The sequence below is a fragment of the Ochotona curzoniae genome, unplaced genomic scaffold (genome assembly GCF_017591425.1).
Source record: "Ochotona curzoniae isolate NIBS_2020 unplaced genomic scaffold, NIBS_Ocur_1.0 contig_2321, whole genome shotgun sequence".
NCBI classification, from domain to species: Eukaryota; Metazoa; Chordata; class Mammalia; order Lagomorpha; family Ochotonidae; genus Ochotona; species Ochotona curzoniae.
The window spans coordinates 5075976-5092674 of NW_024465421.1; the positions used below are offsets into that span (position 1 = coordinate 5075976).

The 16699-nt window shown below is 58.5% G+C and overlaps 2 protein-coding genes across 8 annotated transcripts in view; both read right to left on the minus strand.

The window, feature by feature from the left end:
- Positions 1 to 778: 778 nt before the first annotated feature.
- On the minus strand, positions 779 to 8113 carry NCF1 (neutrophil cytosolic factor 1). 2 transcript variants are annotated; one of them, XM_040972784.1, is made up of 11 exons: positions 7942 to 8113; positions 6937 to 7017; positions 6212 to 6287; positions 5908 to 6076; positions 5414 to 5469; positions 4846 to 4968; positions 4306 to 4413; positions 3731 to 3848; positions 2344 to 2451; positions 2024 to 2211; positions 779 to 1659 (listed from the first exon to the last, which is right to left on the minus strand). In XM_040972784.1, exons 1-11 carry the CDS (start codon positions 8011 to 8013, stop codon positions 1541 to 1543), a joined length of 1218 nt encoding a protein of 405 aa, XP_040828718.1. In that variant the 5' UTR covers positions 8014 to 8113; the 3' UTR covers positions 779 to 1540. The 2 variants fall into 2 exon arrangements, with proteins under 2 accessions (XP_040828718.1, XP_040828720.1); XM_040972786.1 differs by having other exon boundaries at positions 2066 to 2211; positions 7942 to 8112.
- Positions 8114 to 13772: 5659 nt separating this feature from the next.
- GTF2I (general transcription factor IIi) overlaps positions 13773 to 16699 on the minus strand; it is a 145214-nt gene continuing 142287 nt past the window's right edge. For all 6 annotated transcript variants that reach the window (XM_040972787.1, XM_040972791.1, XM_040972790.1 and 3 more), the window contains 3 exons: positions 15410 to 15451; positions 15090 to 15163; positions 13773 to 14617 (listed from right to left, as the gene is read on the minus strand). In XM_040972787.1, the coding sequence (XP_040828721.1) occupies positions 15105 to 15163; positions 15410 to 15451 (101 nt within the window). In that variant the 3' untranslated portion in view covers positions 13773 to 14617; positions 15090 to 15104. The remainder of the gene's footprint in view (positions 14618 to 15089; positions 15164 to 15409; positions 15452 to 16699) is intronic.

Genomic DNA, 16699 nt, shown 5'->3' on the forward strand with positions numbered 1-16699 from the left:
TATCCTCTCATCTGTGGTGTTCATTCCTCTGCCACAGGCACTGGAGACCAGGGGGACTCTGAGGGCGCTGGAAGCCAGGTTCGGGGCCCCCAGGTTGGGTGTACCTGTGTGTGCAGTGTCCCCTTGGCCACAGACCGTGGCTCTGGGAGGTCAGGATCCAGCAAGGGTCCTGGCCGAGCCTCAGGGTTGCTGTATTCTCCTCCAAGGCTCAGATCCCTGCACTTGCATCTTTGGAACAGTGAGTCATCTGCCCAACAGATGCTGCAGCGAGTACCCACAGCAGGCACCTGCTCTGATGCCCATGTGCATCCACCCTCTGCAGGGGCCATCCTTGTGACCATACGCCCAAGACACAGGCTACTCCAAGAGGGCCAGGAACATGGGAAAGATATGGAGAGGGCCACGTTGGGTCATTAACCCAGCACCCTGGCCATGAATTTTTCCAGCAAACACAGGAGCCAGGGGAGGTCTCCAGGGATTTTTCTCAAAGTCCCATCCAATTTTTTTTTCTTTTCTAAAGATGTATTTACATATTGAAAAGGCAAAGAGAGAGCTCCCATCCACTGGTTCACTCCCCAACTGGTCACAGTGGCTGGAGCTGGCCTCTTTTCCAGGTCTCCCACATGACTGGAGGGTTGCAAGGATTTGAGCCATCCTCCGCTGCTTTCCCAGACCATCAGCAGCAAGCTGGATAGGAAGTGGAGCAGCTGGGACTCGAACCAGTGCCCAAATGGAATACCAGTACCACAGACAAAGGCTTAGCTTACTATAAGCCTTGTCAACCCCAATCTCACTCAATTCTTCTGGGGCCGGACTCTTTTCTTGAGAAGCACCTGTTTGTTCGCTGGCCATTGGAAAACCAGCCTTGTCCATCCTCACACAGCCCCTGGCTACCGTCTTCCTGAGCAGTCACTCGAAACAAGACGCTCAGCCCCTCTTTGCACCCGGGGAACTCCTGTGTTTACAGACAGGCTCCTCCTGGGGCTAGCAGCAGAATAGGGAAAAGCTGTAAAGGATGTGGGCTTTGAGCCACAGCCTCTCGCCTGGAGTGGGGGCGCCTCTGGGAGTCATCACAGGACCGCACCACGACCCTTCTTATACAAAGATGGGTGTGCATGCCCCACCCTGCCCCCGAGGCCCATCTGTCACGAGTCCTCCTCCTGCACCCAGCTTCAGGACCAGAGTTTGTGCAGTGGCCTCCGTCGAGATAAGCAGTCAGGGTGATGGGGTGTGGGGAGGAGAGGAACTATAGTTCCTCCTGCCCTTGCAAAACTTGCTGTTGATCAAGACTGGCTGGGCAGCAGGCGCCTCAAAGAATTTGCAACTTCCTTCCAGGCAAGTCCACAGACCTCTGTCCTCATTCTAGAAATACCCCGCGGGCAGAGCCCAGCCCACCTCCGTCTCCCCGGAGACCCTGTCCCATTCCAGCCAGCTTCCTGGAGGAGGTGGCCCTGTCGAGTGGGCGGCGGTGGGGAGCTCTCCCCGTGGCATCCGGACCTCAGGCTATGTACACTATACACAGGAACGGCGCCACTCGGCCTCACACGGTCGACGCCAGCTTGCGCTTGGTGCTCTCGCTGCAGCGGTGCAGGATGAGGTCGGCGCTGGGGCGCGGGGGCACCGCGGGCTGCGGCTTCGCACCCTGCGGCTGGGGCGCCTCTGCCAGGAGAAGACGCGCGGGGTCAGAGGCCCCGCCCCCGACTCCGCCCCACTGCATGACCCCGCCCTCTACCCCACCCAGATGCTGCCGATCCAGGCTCGGCTTCTCTCTGGCCCCGCCCACCACGGTCCCACCCGCCCCGCCCTACTCAGCTCCCTAACACTACTGCGGACCCAAGCCCCGCCTCCCTCCTAGTCCCGCCTCTCCACGGCCCCGCCCCATCCAGCTCAGGTCGCTCCGCCTCCCTCCTAGCCCCGCCTCCCAGGCCCCGCCCCATGTCCACTCCGGCCCCGCCCCATCCAGCTCCGGTCGCTCCTGCCAGCTCCGGTCGCTCCGCCTCCCTCCTAGCCCCGCCTCCCAGGCCCCGCCCCATGTCCACTCCGGCCCCGCCCCGCCGAGGCTCACGCTGCTGGCTGCTGGCGCCGGGCTGGCCCGGCCGCAGGGGACGGCGGCGCTGCTGCAGGAAGCGCACGCTGTTGCGGCGGTAGGTGTCCTGGCTGAGGCGATTCCGAGAGCGTTGGTGGATGCTGTGCGCGTTGCGGATGGACGACCTGGCCGGGGTTGGATGTGAAGTGCCCTCAGAGCCTGTGCCTACCCGCCTTCGGGTGGAGGGATCCCAGGGCTGGGTGCCTGCGGTGCCCGCCTACCCCACGCACGCTGGCAGCCCGTGAGCCCCCTCTCACCTGCGGGGTGGCGCCCCTCGGCCTTTGATGTGGCGCTGGGCCTGGGTCAGCTCCTGCCCCGTCTTCTGCAGGAACATGGACGGAAAGTAGCCGGTGGTGTCATCTTTCCTGAAAGAGGCGGCTCGTGAGGCCCGGGCAGTAGCCCAGGGGGTGGGGGCTGGTGGGAGAAGTTGCTCAAAAGTGGGGGACCCTGTAGACTGCCCCTCTCTGAGACTGTGGGGCTCCACAATTTGTGGAAAAACATCACTGAAGGATGTTAATGTTGGTGCCAAAATGTTGACACTCATGCAGTTGTTTTTTTTTTTTTTTTTACTTTCTCACTAACTTGCTGAAAACTTTTAGTACGTATGATTTCAAAACTTTCTGAGCCAACATAGTGTTTAAAAAATCTTGGAGGCTGGCATGATGGTTCAACTGGCTAAATGCTCTACCTCCAAGTACCAGGATCATACAGGCCCTGGCTCATGTCGCAGCTGCTTCACTTCCTAGTCCAGCTGCCTGCTTGTGGCCTGGGAAAGCAGTGGAAGAGGGCCCAAAGCCTTGGGACCGTGCACCCGTGTGGGTGACTCAGAAGAAGCTGGGTTCTGACATTGGATTGGCTTAGCTTAACTGCTGGAACTGTTTGAAGAATGGGCCAGATCTTTCTGTCTCCCTTCTCTGTAAATCTGACTTCTCAATAAGAATCGTTTTTTGAAGATTTACTTTTATTGCAAAGTCAGGTATACACAGAGGAGCAGAGACAGAGAGGAAGATCTTTCATCCGATAATTCACTTCCCAAGCAGATGCAACGGCCAGAGCTCAGCCAATCCGAAGCCCAGGAGCCCGGAGCTTCATCCCAGACTCCCACATGGGATCAGGGTCCCAAGGCTTTGGGCTGCCCTCAACTGCTTTCTCAGGCCACAAGCAGAGAGCTGGATGGGAAGTGGGACCACCAGGATACAAAGCAGCGCCCCTATGGGATCCCGGCACGTGCAGGGCAAGGACGTTCAGGCACTAGCCTATCACATCAGGCCTGAATAAATAGATTTTTTTTTAAATCTTAATTTGAGTAGCAGAGAGAGAGAGCGCCAAGCAGCCCTGAGGCTAGCCTCCCAGATGCCTGCAATGGGCTAGACCTGGGTAGTAACCAGGAGCCTGCCACTCTGATACCTGATACATCCCGCCATCTCCCCAGGCTGCATTGGCAGGAGGCCCTGGTCAGTGGGTCAGCTAGGAAGGGGCATAATGCCTTACCCATGGGCAGGCTGGGCTGGCCACTCAGCAGTTCCAAAAATGGAAACAGAGCCCAGGGGGAGGGGGAGGACACTCAGAAGCACTCAGCCTCCTGGGGGCAGGGGAGGAAGGAACCCAGCGGCTGCCGGACAAGCAGGGCAGGGGCTCTCCTACCTGACCACCCACCAGCCGTCCAGGAGCTTATGAATGACCTCAATGGTTTCACCCTGGGCCAGGGTCATCTCGTCCTCCTCAGCAGCAGTGTAGGCTTTGATAGTGACGTAGGGTTCACCTGGTCCACAACAGGCGGGCATGTCGAGGGTGTGCGAGGGTCTGCCCTTGCCCTCAGAGTCGCCACGCCCCGCCTCGTCTGTGACTTCTTCTGCAGTCACCCGCTGCCACCACACCAAGTGTGCCCCGTGGACCTCTCTGCCTTCCCCATGCCAGGTTGGCTCACCCATCCCCACCTGCAAGCAGGCACTCCCTCCAGAGGCGGAGCTGAGCCCTCAGAAGTGAGGGAAGGGCAGGGGCACCTGTCCACGTGACACTGGGGACCCCCGTCCCCCCAAATGCTGAATTCTCTGCAGAGCCAGTCGGAGTGGTTTTGAGTTACCCTCCTCCCTCCCACACCATGGGCTGCCAGCTTTCCCCTTTTGGTCAGGGCTGACCCCGCCTCCTCCAGGCAGCCCTCTTTCTGTAGCCTCACCCCTGTCCCCCTCCCGCCATGACCCTGCAGATCAGAAGGGCACCTGCATAGTTGGGCTCGGGGTCCTCTGCCTCATCAGGGCTGTCCAGGGGCTCCAAGAAGGATGCGGGGACCCAGCCACGCTTGGTCTTCATTTGGCAGAACCACCAGCCTGTGCCCAGGGGTGCAGGAAGATCATTAGGGGCAGGGCTTGGCAGCCTCCTCACCCCCAGCCCTTGGGATGGGGGGGATGGAGACACTGGGTGACACGACACACACTCAGCTTCAGCAGTGGCATCTCCACCAGGCTGGACACCGAGCTCACCCCTCCCCCAGCACCCAGGCGCTCACGCCTCCCAGCCCGTGAGCTCTCTGCCTCACAAGTGAGCTTTTGCACCCCTTGATGGAGCAGCCTTGAGTGCTCCCTCAGAAGGGCGGCAAGTCTGGCACCAGCTCCCCATCCCCGTTTTCCCATACCCACTGTGTGGACCAGGCTGGAAGGAAGCCAGTGGGTGCCACAGCCTAGGTAGGGGCTCCCCCACAACCGCAACCCAGCAAGGGTGGGAAGTAGGGCAGCAGGGCATTGGTGGGGGGACACACTGACCACTTTCGTTCTTCTCCACGATGTCCACCACGTCGCCCGTGGCCAGCGCCATCTCCGAGGCCGATCTCTTCTCATAGTTGGCGATGGCGCGGTAGGTCTGCAGGATGATGGGGCCCGTGATGTCTGTGGCAGAGGGAAGATACGGTGAGCCAGCACAGGAAGGAGAGGGAAGGGGCGGGCCCCAGGAACTGCCACCACCAGCACCTAGCTCCAGGCTGGGGACAGGGAGGGACATACACTGTGCAGAGCTCCTGGTAAGCACAGCCTCAGGGTCAGCCGTGCCCTCCCAATTCCTGTCCCCGGCCTGTCTGGCTCCCTACTTACAACCTGGGAAAGCCGGGAAAGCAGTCTAGGATGGCCCAAAGCCTTGGGATCCTATACCCGCGTGGAAGACCCGGAAGGGCTCCAGGCTCCTGGCTCCAGGTCACCAGTGGAAGCCTGCCCTCTCCCCCAAGACCCAGTTCTCAACCCCACAGCCTCCCTGCTCCCTACACCTTTCCTTCTGCCCTTGGTCTTAGCCACGCCCACTGCCTCCTAGCCCCGCCCCACCTGGCACGCTCTCTCTCACCTGCCATGTGGCTCTTGCCATCTTTGGGCATCAAGTATGTCTCCGGCTTCTTTGCCCTGACGACAGAGCAAGCAGTCCGTGTTAGCTGCTGGGCTGGACCTCCCACTCCCACTGGGTAGATCTACAGAAGGACTTCCCACAAGGAAAAGAACAGCAAAGGGACCCAGGGTGGCCACAGAAGCAACGGCAGGGAATGTGGACCAGCAAGGGGGAGGCCTGGGGAGCCCGAGGGAAGACAGCTGGAACACCTAGCCTCAGCACCACAATCAGTGTAGGCTGGAATGCCAGGGCAGGGGGCACCCGCTTGGCCTGGAAGAGACCACGTGGCCCCATGAGGACACGACCGGGCTGCTGGCATCTTCGGAGCTGCCCAGTGCTGCTTGCCATCTCTCCTTCAGGCTGTGTGACCGAACCTGTGGCTTCCCCTCTCTGAGCTCCCAGTCTGCAGAAGGGGGAGCCCCCCCGAGTCCCTCTCAAGCCCGGTGTGCACTCACTGACTGTCAGTAGGGAGCTGCAGGTCTTCCGGGCGCACCTTGAAGAAGTCCAGCAGGTGGGGACAGCGCGAGATCTTGGTGGGCAGCCCCATGAGTGCGCTGCAGTACTCGGTGAGCGTGCCCTGGCGGCTCTCGGCTACTCGCTGCCGCCCATCAAACCACCTGGGAGCTGGCCACACAAGGCAACGAACGGTGAGCATGCTGGCAAGGTCAAGGTCAAGAGTAGGGCTGGGCAGAGAGGCTGCTGGGTGAACAGGTGCAGGGGAACCTGGGGCAGGTGACATGCCCCCACCACGTAACTCACCTGGGAGGTGTGGGATAATCCTGTCACCTGAGTTAATCTCTCCTGCCTCAATGGGGAACATTTCTTTTAACGTCTTCTAAACAAAAGAAAGAAGGCCGTGAAGGGGAGGGGGTGCTTCATCCCCATCCTTGGTCCCCCCCCTTGTACTGCCCACCCGCGTCCAGGTCTGACCAGGGACACCACCAGGCCGCGGTCAGTACTGCAGCTCCCCTCACCCCTCTCCCGGCTTCCACTCCTGTCTGTTTTCATTCTGACTGCAGGCAGCATCTTCTTAATTCTGTGTTGGGGCGCTGCCACCATGGCTCAACAGGCTAATCCTTTGTCTGCCAGCGCCGGCATCCCAGAGGGACACCGGTTCCCATCCATCATCCCTGCTTGTGGCCCAGAAAAGCAGCGGAGGACGGCCCAGGTGTTTGGGTACTTGCCACCCACTTGGGGTCCCAGATGGAGTTCTGGCTCCTGCTTTCACCTGGCCTAGCCTTGGCTCTTGGGGCCATCTGAGGAGAGAGCCAGCGGCTGGAAGATCTCCTCTGTGTCACTGTGTCTTTTAAATAACTAATAACAATAAAAATTGTAACAAGATGTTTTGCCACAGCCTCCTTAGCTGCGGGCTGGGAGGCGTCTGGACCATATGCTTAGCCACGCCCACCCAGACCGGGCTCCGCCCCTAGGGTGGGGCTGACCCAGGGCGGCTCCGCCCCTCCACCGTTCCTTCTAGAACTCACGTGGAACTCGTAGATCTCCGTGAATCGCCGGTAAACGACCTTCTCCGAGAGGTCCTGCCACTTGACCAGGAACATGTACACCTGGGGAGAGGCCCGGGCAGGCGCTGTCATTCAGCTTGTCCGGGGGGTGGAGATGGGGGGCAGGAGGCGGCTGGGGCGTAAACTTGGGGAGCCCAGGAAGGAGAGGCCTTGGGGACTGAAGCCCGTGAGCCTGTCTCTGAGAATGCGAGCTAAAAGGCAGGCTTGGTCCCTAGGGCGGGCCTGAGAGTCACACGGGTTGCATGCCAGCAGCTCTGACATTTGGGGAGTGAGCTAGCTGCTAGAAGCTCTCTCTCCTGTCTCTGTCATTTTTGCCTTTCAAACAAATGAATCTTTGAATAAAAGAAACAGAACATCTACAGGGGCTGGTGCTGCGGCACAGGGTGTTAAGCTGCCCCAGGAGGTACTGATTCAAGTTGTGGCTGCTCCACTTTCATCCAGCTCCCTGCTTGTGGCCTAGGAAAGCAGCGGAAGACGGGCGAAAGCCTTTGGATCCTGCACCCACCTGGGACACCCCAGAGGCGGCTCCTGGCTTGGCAGCAGCCCAGCCCTGGCTGCGCCCAGTGCGTTTATCTGGAGAGTGAACCAGTAGAGGAAAGACATCCACCCACCCCCCAGGCACCATTCTGGGTTTGTTTATTTTTTGTTTATTTTTTCATTGGAAAGGCAGATACAGAAAGGAGAGACAGAGAGAAAGATCCTCCAGAGTGGATAGGGGGATTCGTGTGTGGCTCTCTGGGCAGGTGGACAAGTCAGCCAGCATAGGGGTCTGGGGGACATGCACCTGTATTGGGAGGGCAGGGCAGGTCTGGGAGTTGACGACGCCTTTCCCCCCATCTCAGCCCTGGGCTATAGAGAGGGGCCCAGGAGGAGGGACTGGGCTGGGCTGGGCTGGGCTGGGGAGCCTGTGTTGCCAAGATGGGGGGAGATGTCCCAAGCCCCAATCCCGCCCCTCGAACTACTCACGTAGTGCTGGCTGGGCACAAAGCGCTTCTCGAAGCCCAGTAGGGCTATGTGGCGGATGAAGATGTCCCCCATGGCTGTCAGCCGCGCAGCTCTGTCTCCGGGGTGCGCCGCGCCCTGTAGAAGCCTTAAGTAAGCTGCAAAGAGGAAGTCGCCTCCGACCCGGTCTTGGTGGGGAAGGTTCTTCTTTTTTTCTCCTTTCAGTTTCTGCAGGTTCCGCGGGCGTGAGCACACACACACAGGTGGCGCAGGCGCAGCTTGGTTTGTTTTGTGTGCTTGGTAGGGGGGTGGGGGGTGGGGGGAGAGGCAATAGCCATCTCCCGCCCTCCCCCTGCCGCTGGCTGCCTTCCTCCAGCCACCCTGCGTCCACTGTTCCTGGAACACACGGGCAGATCCCGCCCCAGGGCTTTTGCACATGCTGTGCCCTCTTCCCTCCTTTCTCTGTTCATGTGCCACCTCTTCTGAGAAACACTCTTTGCCTACTTCACACTCCCCAGACCCGGCACCCTGGCTCTCTCCAGGGCAGCCAGGGACTGCTGAGCCATCTGATGGCAAGGACCTAGCCTGCGGCGCCCCCATTGGGTCCTTCCTATGACTTGGTCATCAGCTTGGTGGATGGGTGGATGCCTCCAGACATGGCATTCGCACAGACCCAAGTTCAAATCCTCCCCTGGGGACCATTCCTTATAGCTCCCCCCCTACCGCCCAAGTGAACGGAGACCCCTTACTTCTGCAAGAAAGGGTATCTGGGAGGAAGAGGAGAAAGAACTGCAGGCGAGGGGAGAGCATGGGGACTCACCCCTCTGCCTGCCTGGTGGGTCAGAGGTCACAGCTCCCAGGTCGCAGGTGGGTGGCCTCACTTGCACAGCCTCCCACCCGGGGTGCTTCCTCTTTGCCCCCTCTGGAACTCAACCATCCTCCGCTGCTTTTCGTGAGGAAGGAGCTAGATCAGAAGTGGAACAGCCAGGACTCAAATCAGCACTCTTATGGGATGCTGGCATTCCAGATAGATGTTTAACGTGCTGTGCCAGGAACCTCTTTTGGGTCGCCCATATGGGTGCAGGGTCTCAAGGCCTCGACTGCTTCCCCAGGCCACAAGCAGGGAGCTGGATGGGACGCAGGGCTGCTGCGACATAAGCTTGCATCCACATGGGATCCCAGCATGTGCAAGGCAGGGACTTTAGCCACTAGGCTACTGTGCCGGGCCCAATTTCTACTTTTGACTAGGAAGCATGAAGGCCATGCCCCCTGCCTCTGGCTATTGTGTCGCTTCCTGGCCACTGAGGACATGACCCTTGCTGCCTCCGGTGACCTCTGCCAGCCCTGGGGATGTCTGGCCCACTAAGGGCAACCTCTGGTCATTTCCATTCATGCATCTAGGATCTTTCCACGTCGGACAGGCAGATGAATAGTACATGGCTCAGTGACAGTAAGGAACTGCCCCACCCAGTGCCCTGATGGCAGAACCTTCTAGATACAGGGGTGAGGGTGTAGGCACAGGTGCAAGATGCAGTTCTGACTGCTGACATGGACACAGGCAGCCAGGGGGAGCCTGAGGCTAGGTGGGGGAGGGAGCAGGTGCTTTCTTGAGCAGGGGCACAGTTCCATAAGCGCATGTCCTTCCTCCAAGTTGATCTCAGGCCCCTGGGTGGCCCCATCTTGCCTGCAAAAAACTAGGGATGATACCACATGTAACACATACCGTCCCTCTCAGCACCTAGGCTAAGGGCTGGCGCTGCTGCCCATTCCAGCTCTGCACACATGGGGAGGCAGCAGGGCATGCCACGTGGGAGACCCGGATGGAGTTCAGCTCCTCTTGGTTTCAGTCTGGCCCGGCCCTGGCTGTCTGTGGGGCTCTGGGAAATGAACCTTTCCAGGGCAGAACTGTGTGTGTGTGAGAGACCCTCCCTTCCAAATATCTAAAGTGGAAGACAGGGGCCTGGCACAGTAGCCTAGCAGCTAAAGTCCCTACCTTGCACACGCCAGAATCCCATTGGGCGCTGGTTGTAATCCAGGCAGCTCTGCTTCCCATCCAGCTCCTTGCTTGCGGCCTGGGAAAAGCAGTCCAGGATGGCCCAAAGCCTTGGGACCCTGTCCCCTCATGGGACACCCAGGAGAGGCTCCGGGCTCCTGACTCCCGGCTTTGGATTGGCGCACCTCTAGTCATTTTGGCCATTTGGGGAATGAATCAACAGGTGGAAGATCTTTCTCTTTGTCTCTCCTCCTCTCTGTATATCTGACTTCCAGTAAAAAGAAATTTAAAATCTTAAGAAAAAAAAAAAAGTGGAGAGCATGCGACTACAGTCACTGCCGGCAGTGCACCTGTGCCAGCTGAGGGAGGGGACCGAGGAAGGATCCAGCAGATCTGACCTTGGCGGACTTCCCTTCCTTCGCGGCCTTTTTGTTCTTGCGCAATGCCCGGCCAGGCGGCTCTGCCTGCCCTCACACGCCAGCTGGCCAAGGGTGGTGGGGAGGAGAGGGGACAGTCCCCTCTGCACTGCCCCCCACTGTGACCTCTGCAGACTGGGTGGGAGAGGCAAGAAGTGCCGAGAGCTCGTGTGATTTCCTCATGACCTCCGTACGCAGCAGCACAGCCTCTTGGGAGGAGCAGCTGGCTTTCATGAACGTGTGGGATCAAATGACTTCAAAATGCAAGGGACCACCATGTGACCCAGGGGTAAGATGCCCACAGTCGTTATCATGGCACCTGGGCTCCAGTGCCAGCTCTGGCCTCGCTCTTGGCACCCTGGGAGCTCAGGGCCGCAGGTTCAGGCTCCAGGCTCCAGTCTGGCTTATGGAGTGTGAACAGTGAGGATAGGAGATCTGCCTCTTGAATGAAGCACACTAAACTTTGGGGGGGGGGTCTGGTACGATGGCTCAACTAGCTAATCTTCCACCTGCAAGCACCAGCATCCCTTATGGGTGCCGGTTCGTGTCCCAGTCACTCCACTTCCCATCCAGCTCCCAGCTTACGGTCTGGAAAAGCAGCAGAGGATGGTCCAAATTCTTGAGACTCCACCCGTGTGGGAGACCCTGATGAAGCTCCTGGCTGAATTACCTGAGGGAGACGATTCATTTTTTTTTTAAGGGGAAGAGATAGGACTGGTTCAAAGTTTAAGTTCTGACATGTGAAGCTGTGGATCTTAAGTAGCTACAATACCTGGCCAAGTGGACAGCTGGGGCACCATTGCCTGGACTGGTCACTCAATGCCTGCCCCACCCCAAGGGGCCAATAGGCAGAGATTTCCCTACCTGACCGTGTCTGGACATCTCAGCGAAGTGATCTAATGCTGGGTCCTGATTCTGCCCACCTCACAAGTGGGGAAACTGAGGCTGCCAGTGCTGGAACCCAGGCAGGTCAACACTCTTGGCCTTGAACCTGAACTGCATGAGGGGTCTTCACCAGGCATGAGTGCATTCTGAGAGCGCTGCGTGCATTTCCCACAACTTCTGCACCCAGACCTTTACCATATCTCAATCCCATTCTCCATGTACGTTTATTTGACATCTCAAACGTCTATCATAGTCTGTGCTGGGCCAGAGGGGCCTGAACTCCACCGTACGTGGGTGACAGGGTCCCAAGCTTTAGAGCCGTCCATTTCCCCTGCCGGCCCCCACCATGTCCAGGGGTGTGCACTGGCAGCAAGTCAGGGTGAAGTCAGAAGGCGACCCCAGGCCCTTGGGCTGGGATGTTGAGTGCCACTGCACAGGTCGCCTGCCCTTCAACACCTTCCTGAGGACCCCTCGTGTGCTGGGGCTGACTGGGGGGAGCAGGGGCTTCCCAGGGTGGCCCCCAGAAGCTTGGCTTCTCCGCAGACAGCACCTCCTCTGCCCACAGGCCACTCGCCTTTCCCAGATGGGCTGGCCTGGAAATCCCCGGGGTGTTGACAGGGAACTGCTGTCCAATCAGGAGGCCCGAGGGCTGCGGGTTGGGCCCAGCTGGCAGCACTGGAACGGGCCAGCTCTCACGTTCAGCAGGGGCCCTTCCCAAACTGTGACTGCTTCCTGGATGTGTGGAGGCTGGAGCTTGCCGCCTGCCTCCTCAGGTCTGCAGCCCATGACCTAGTTTCAGGCTTCAGCACAGCTAGAGAGAAATCCAGGTCCAGCAGGGGGAATCCAGACACGTGCTGGCCAGGGCCTGGCCTCTCCCGATCCCCTGGTTCACAGACCTGCTTCCTGAGTCTTGTGAAGCAGCATGGATGGGCCCGTTAGTTGTCAGCTAAGAGTGGACACATCCTCGGCACGGGGACAGAGGGCCGAGGAGTCCCCCCGCCTCGCCGGGAGCAGCTAGCTGTCCCTGCTCTGACTGGGAAAGGTGTCCTGTGAGCAGGGGTAGGCACTGCAGGCTCAGGGGCTACCTGCTCAGGCTAGGACAGCAGCTAGGTCAGGGGCTGCAGTCCCTCCTAGGCTGAGCAAGGTTGGTGGGACTGCCAGGCCTGGGCCTGCCCCGCAGCTGGGAGGATGGGATGTCTCCAGGCTCGCAAGGGCTTCCGGCCTTTTCCGGCTCTGCAGGCCTGGAAAGCCTTAACTCCGGGCAGGGATTTCAAGCTCACCACCCTGGTCAAAGTTAGAAAGGGGGTGGGTGGGGTGCCAGCAACAGCTCTGGCAGGGGTGGGGCCTTGGAGTACTCGGTCCCTATTGTTGGGGGGTGCTCAGGCTCCATGCGCAGGTGTCCCTCCTAAATGGAGGTCACCAGCAGTGGGGAGAGGGATGGCTGCTCGCTTAGGCCTTGGCCACTCCCCACCCCCTCCCCCAGGAGGAAGTCCAGGCCGGAAGGGTCTTGGCCCACAGGTGTTGTATCACAGCTGCCTGGTTCTCAGGCAGCTTCCCGACACTTCCTTCAAAAGGGCTCCCAGGTGCGTGTGTGCACTCATGTGTGGTGCATGGGGAAGGGAGGTGGCAGTGCCGGTCAGCTGGGGAAGCCCACGGCCACCAGGCTTTGCTGTGAACCCCAGCCTCAGGGGGAGACAGGTGCCACCCACAAAGCCCTCAAAGCCTGCAGCAGCCTGCAGAGGTCACACTGGCAAGTGGGGAGGCTTGGTGGTGGTGGTGGGGCAACCCTCCGTGCCATGGCATCCACTCAGGAGGCTGGTGCAGGCGGGTGGATGCCCACTCGACACCTCCTGGTCACTGTAGCCCTGAGGGTTACCTGGGGCACACCGTGGAAAGCAAGACGGCCTGTCCCCCGTCTCCCTCCACAAGGACCTGCTCTCACTGGGAGGGGTAGGGTTCGCACCCAGCAACCCAGGTCCATTCCATTTTGGGGCTGTGTGTAGGTCTGGAGCAGTACCAGGCAACGACTTCCACCTCTTTGCAAAGTGCCCAGTCACTTCCCACATCTCCCCACACTACCAGGGACGGTTCCTGGCATGGGTGTGTTCTGAGGAGAAGGCTGGCGCGTCGGCATCCCGCCCCACCCTGAGCATGGGCTGCAGGAAGAGCTCAAGTCCAGGCACGGAGGCCTGGGGACGCCACCCCGGCCCCACTGTTTCCCGACTAGTTTCTGATGACCTCATTAACTGGCCACCAGACTTACCTGAGAAGCCATTTCAAGGGTAAAACCCTGCACCCCGCTCTCCCTTGCCCAGGCCTGCTTGGTTTCCCCATTACTGCAAGGGGAATGCCGTAACCCACCAGGCACACGGCAGAGGGGATCGGGGGTGTGTTCCGGAGACGGTGGCAGGGGTTGAGGGGGAATCAAACATGTAGCATGGGTGCTGACGCACAACATGGTCTGTGACTGCACACGTGTGGTTTGCCTGGCTCCCTTCACCCTGCCTGCCTGTGGCCCCCCGAGGCAAGCACGACACCCCAGAAAGAAAAGCGTCCGTGTGTGAAAGGCATGGATGGAGTTTTATTTATTACCCTATATCTACAATTTTAATTTGAGGTAAAATATAAGCAACACATAAAAATGCCTATTTCTGCTACCATGTAATAGAATTCTCCATTGTGAATATTGTGATAAAGCTACTGGGAACTCTAGGCCATGACATACTCTAGCTTTCACAGAGCTGGGACACACTGCACCGGCCTGGAACCCTCAGAGCCGGCACTCTCCAACAGTGCCCCCGGCTCCCACCCTGGTGGGAGCCCCAGCCCCGATGGGAGACAGCTGCCACCCACCAAGCCCTCAATACCACAAGCAGAGTGGGGGAAGGAGAGGGGGACCCACAGAATCCCTCCTGACAGCAGGGCCCTGAGCGGGAGGCTCTGGCTGCCATAGTCAGTTCGCCTGCCACCTGCTTGCTCCCCTACCTCTGAATGGTGACACATACGGAAGAATCGTGATGGCCAGCACGGGAAAGGCCTGGTCAAATATACAGACTCTTGTTTCCCAGCCATCCATGGAAGCCAGGGGCAACCGCAACCGAGGGGTTGGTTAAATGATTCCCTAAACAACGCCAGAAGTGAACTACCTCGGAAGCAGACACGCGCCTGCAGCGGGCGGCTTCCTGTGGCCGGAGCGGCTGGCCCCGCATCCCCCAGTCAGCCAGCCATTCCAACCTACAGTCACTCTGCTCTTTAATTCAATTCACAGAACTGCTGAAAAAGTAGACATTTCTATCTAAAAGTAGAAAAAAAGGCTTGTATAGAAGGTATTTCTGTTATACAAGTATATTACACGGCGTGGCAGGCTCCGGTCCAGAAGCTCCTCTCTCGAACCCCGCCACCGTTCCTGCAGCAGGAGAGAGCACACGGCCCTAGGTGGTCAACTGGACTGCACGGGACCGCACTGCACGCACTGCCACCGCCCGCCCTCTGACCACGAGCACCAGGATCAAACACGCCCCATGCAGGGAGAGCTGCAGGCAGCCCCGGATAAGGCAGGCGCCAGGACAAACCAGGACCCCATCCAGCAACACAGTAGAGCCACATCCTCGGGCTGCAGCCAATTGTCTTGAGGGGTACTTGGTCCAGCACTCCCCTGAGGGTGACAGCCCCAGTTATGCACTCAGTCACGCGTGGGAAACAATGGGCTTGTGGTCGACTGCACTTGGCAGCCTCAATCAGGCAGATCAGCAGTGATGACCTGGGCTCAGGAGCCCTTCTGACGCCAGGCCTGCACCTGCAGGCAGGCACGGCCATCTGACCGCCCACGCAGGGACCCTCGCACATGCGACACGGGATCTCCACAAGGGTGCATTTACCCTATAGTAGGAGCTCTACCACGTAGGGTCTGGTTCCTGCTTGATCTGAGAGCTTCCATCCGTCTCTTTTACTTCTAGAAGAACAACAAAGGGTCCCAGTTAATTGCACCAATAATGCAAACCTGTTCCTTTGGACATGCACTTAGGTGGTGTCCTTTAGCTAGGACTGAGTGAGCTGGGACCTCAGCGCAGCACTGCCCCCAATCCCAGGAACACACAGCGCCCCCCTCAACCCCAGAACATGCAGCGCCTGGCACACAGGGCTCCGCCCCAAGGGGGCCCTAAGCAACCCCACTGTCCCCCTCAGGGCTGCCCATTACCTTCTGAGGCTGGCGCCTCCAACTGGCTGGGCTCAGTGGACTCTGAAGACAAACAAGAGGTCCAGGTTAAGAGGGCTGGGGAGGGGTACAAGGGCTTCAACTATTGCCAGAGCCTAGGGGGAGGGAGCAATGCAGAAACAGTTCCCCCAGGGTTTTGTGCACACAGCCCAAGTCCAAGGTGAAGCAATGACCTTGAGACTAAACAGTTACTCAACTGTGCTGTCAAAGTCAGACTTTCCGGAGCAATGCTCGCCAGTGAGCAAATACAACTGAAGGCACTGATAATAAGCCAGAGCTCCGCTGCAGAGGCCGGCACTTCCTTCTGTGCCCCTTTTAAGAGTCATCTAAACTTCAAAAAGCTGGAGTTGAGAGAGAGACAGACAGATATCATCCATACTTGCTGGTTCATTCCCAAAATGGCCATAACAGCTGGAGCTAAGCCAACCTGAAGCCAAGAGCCAGGAGCTTCTCCTAGGGCTCCCATGTGGCTTAAGCATTCAGACCATCCTTTGCTGCTTTCCCAGTCCATAAGCAGGGAGCTGGGTTGGAAAGTGGAGCAGCTGGGATTTGAACCAGCACCCATTTGGGATGCTGGCCTCACAAGCAGAGGATTAGCCTAAAGCACCAGCCCCACGGGCTTCTTTTAATAGAAGTCCTCCATCACCAGTCCTCTCAGAAGAGCAGCCCACTGTACTCACTGAAATCAAAGTTTTAAAACTCAGTATTAAAAATGCTTCCCCCGAAGCTTGTGGGAAGAAAAGTTATCAACACCAAAAAACAGGTCAAATTGTGGCCATCTGGGAAGCCAATCAGTGAATGGAAGATCTAACTCTGACTTTTAAATTAATGTATGTATTTTAAAAGATTTACTTACATTTACTGGAAAGGCAGATTTATAGAGAGAAGTAAGGACAAAAAGACAGATCTTCTAGCCACTGGTTCACTCCTGAAATGGTGGCAGCAGCCAGAGCTGGGCCAGTCCTAAGCCAGGAATCTCTCCCAGGTCTCCCACACGGGTGCAGGGTCCCAGGGCCTTGGGCCATCCTCGACTGCTTTCCTAGGCCACAAGCAGGGAGCTGGATGGGAAGTGGAGCAGCTGGGACATGAACCAGTGCCTATACGGGATCCTGGCAGTTGCAGCAAGGGGAGGATGAGTCAATTGAACCATGGAGCTGGGCTCAATAAGTAAATTTTAAAAGGAAATGAAAAAATTGACCTCTGGGGGTGAGCACCTTCAGGTACTGCCTGTCGGGGAGCCTGGTGTGAGGCGCCAGCTGCTCCACTTCTGAC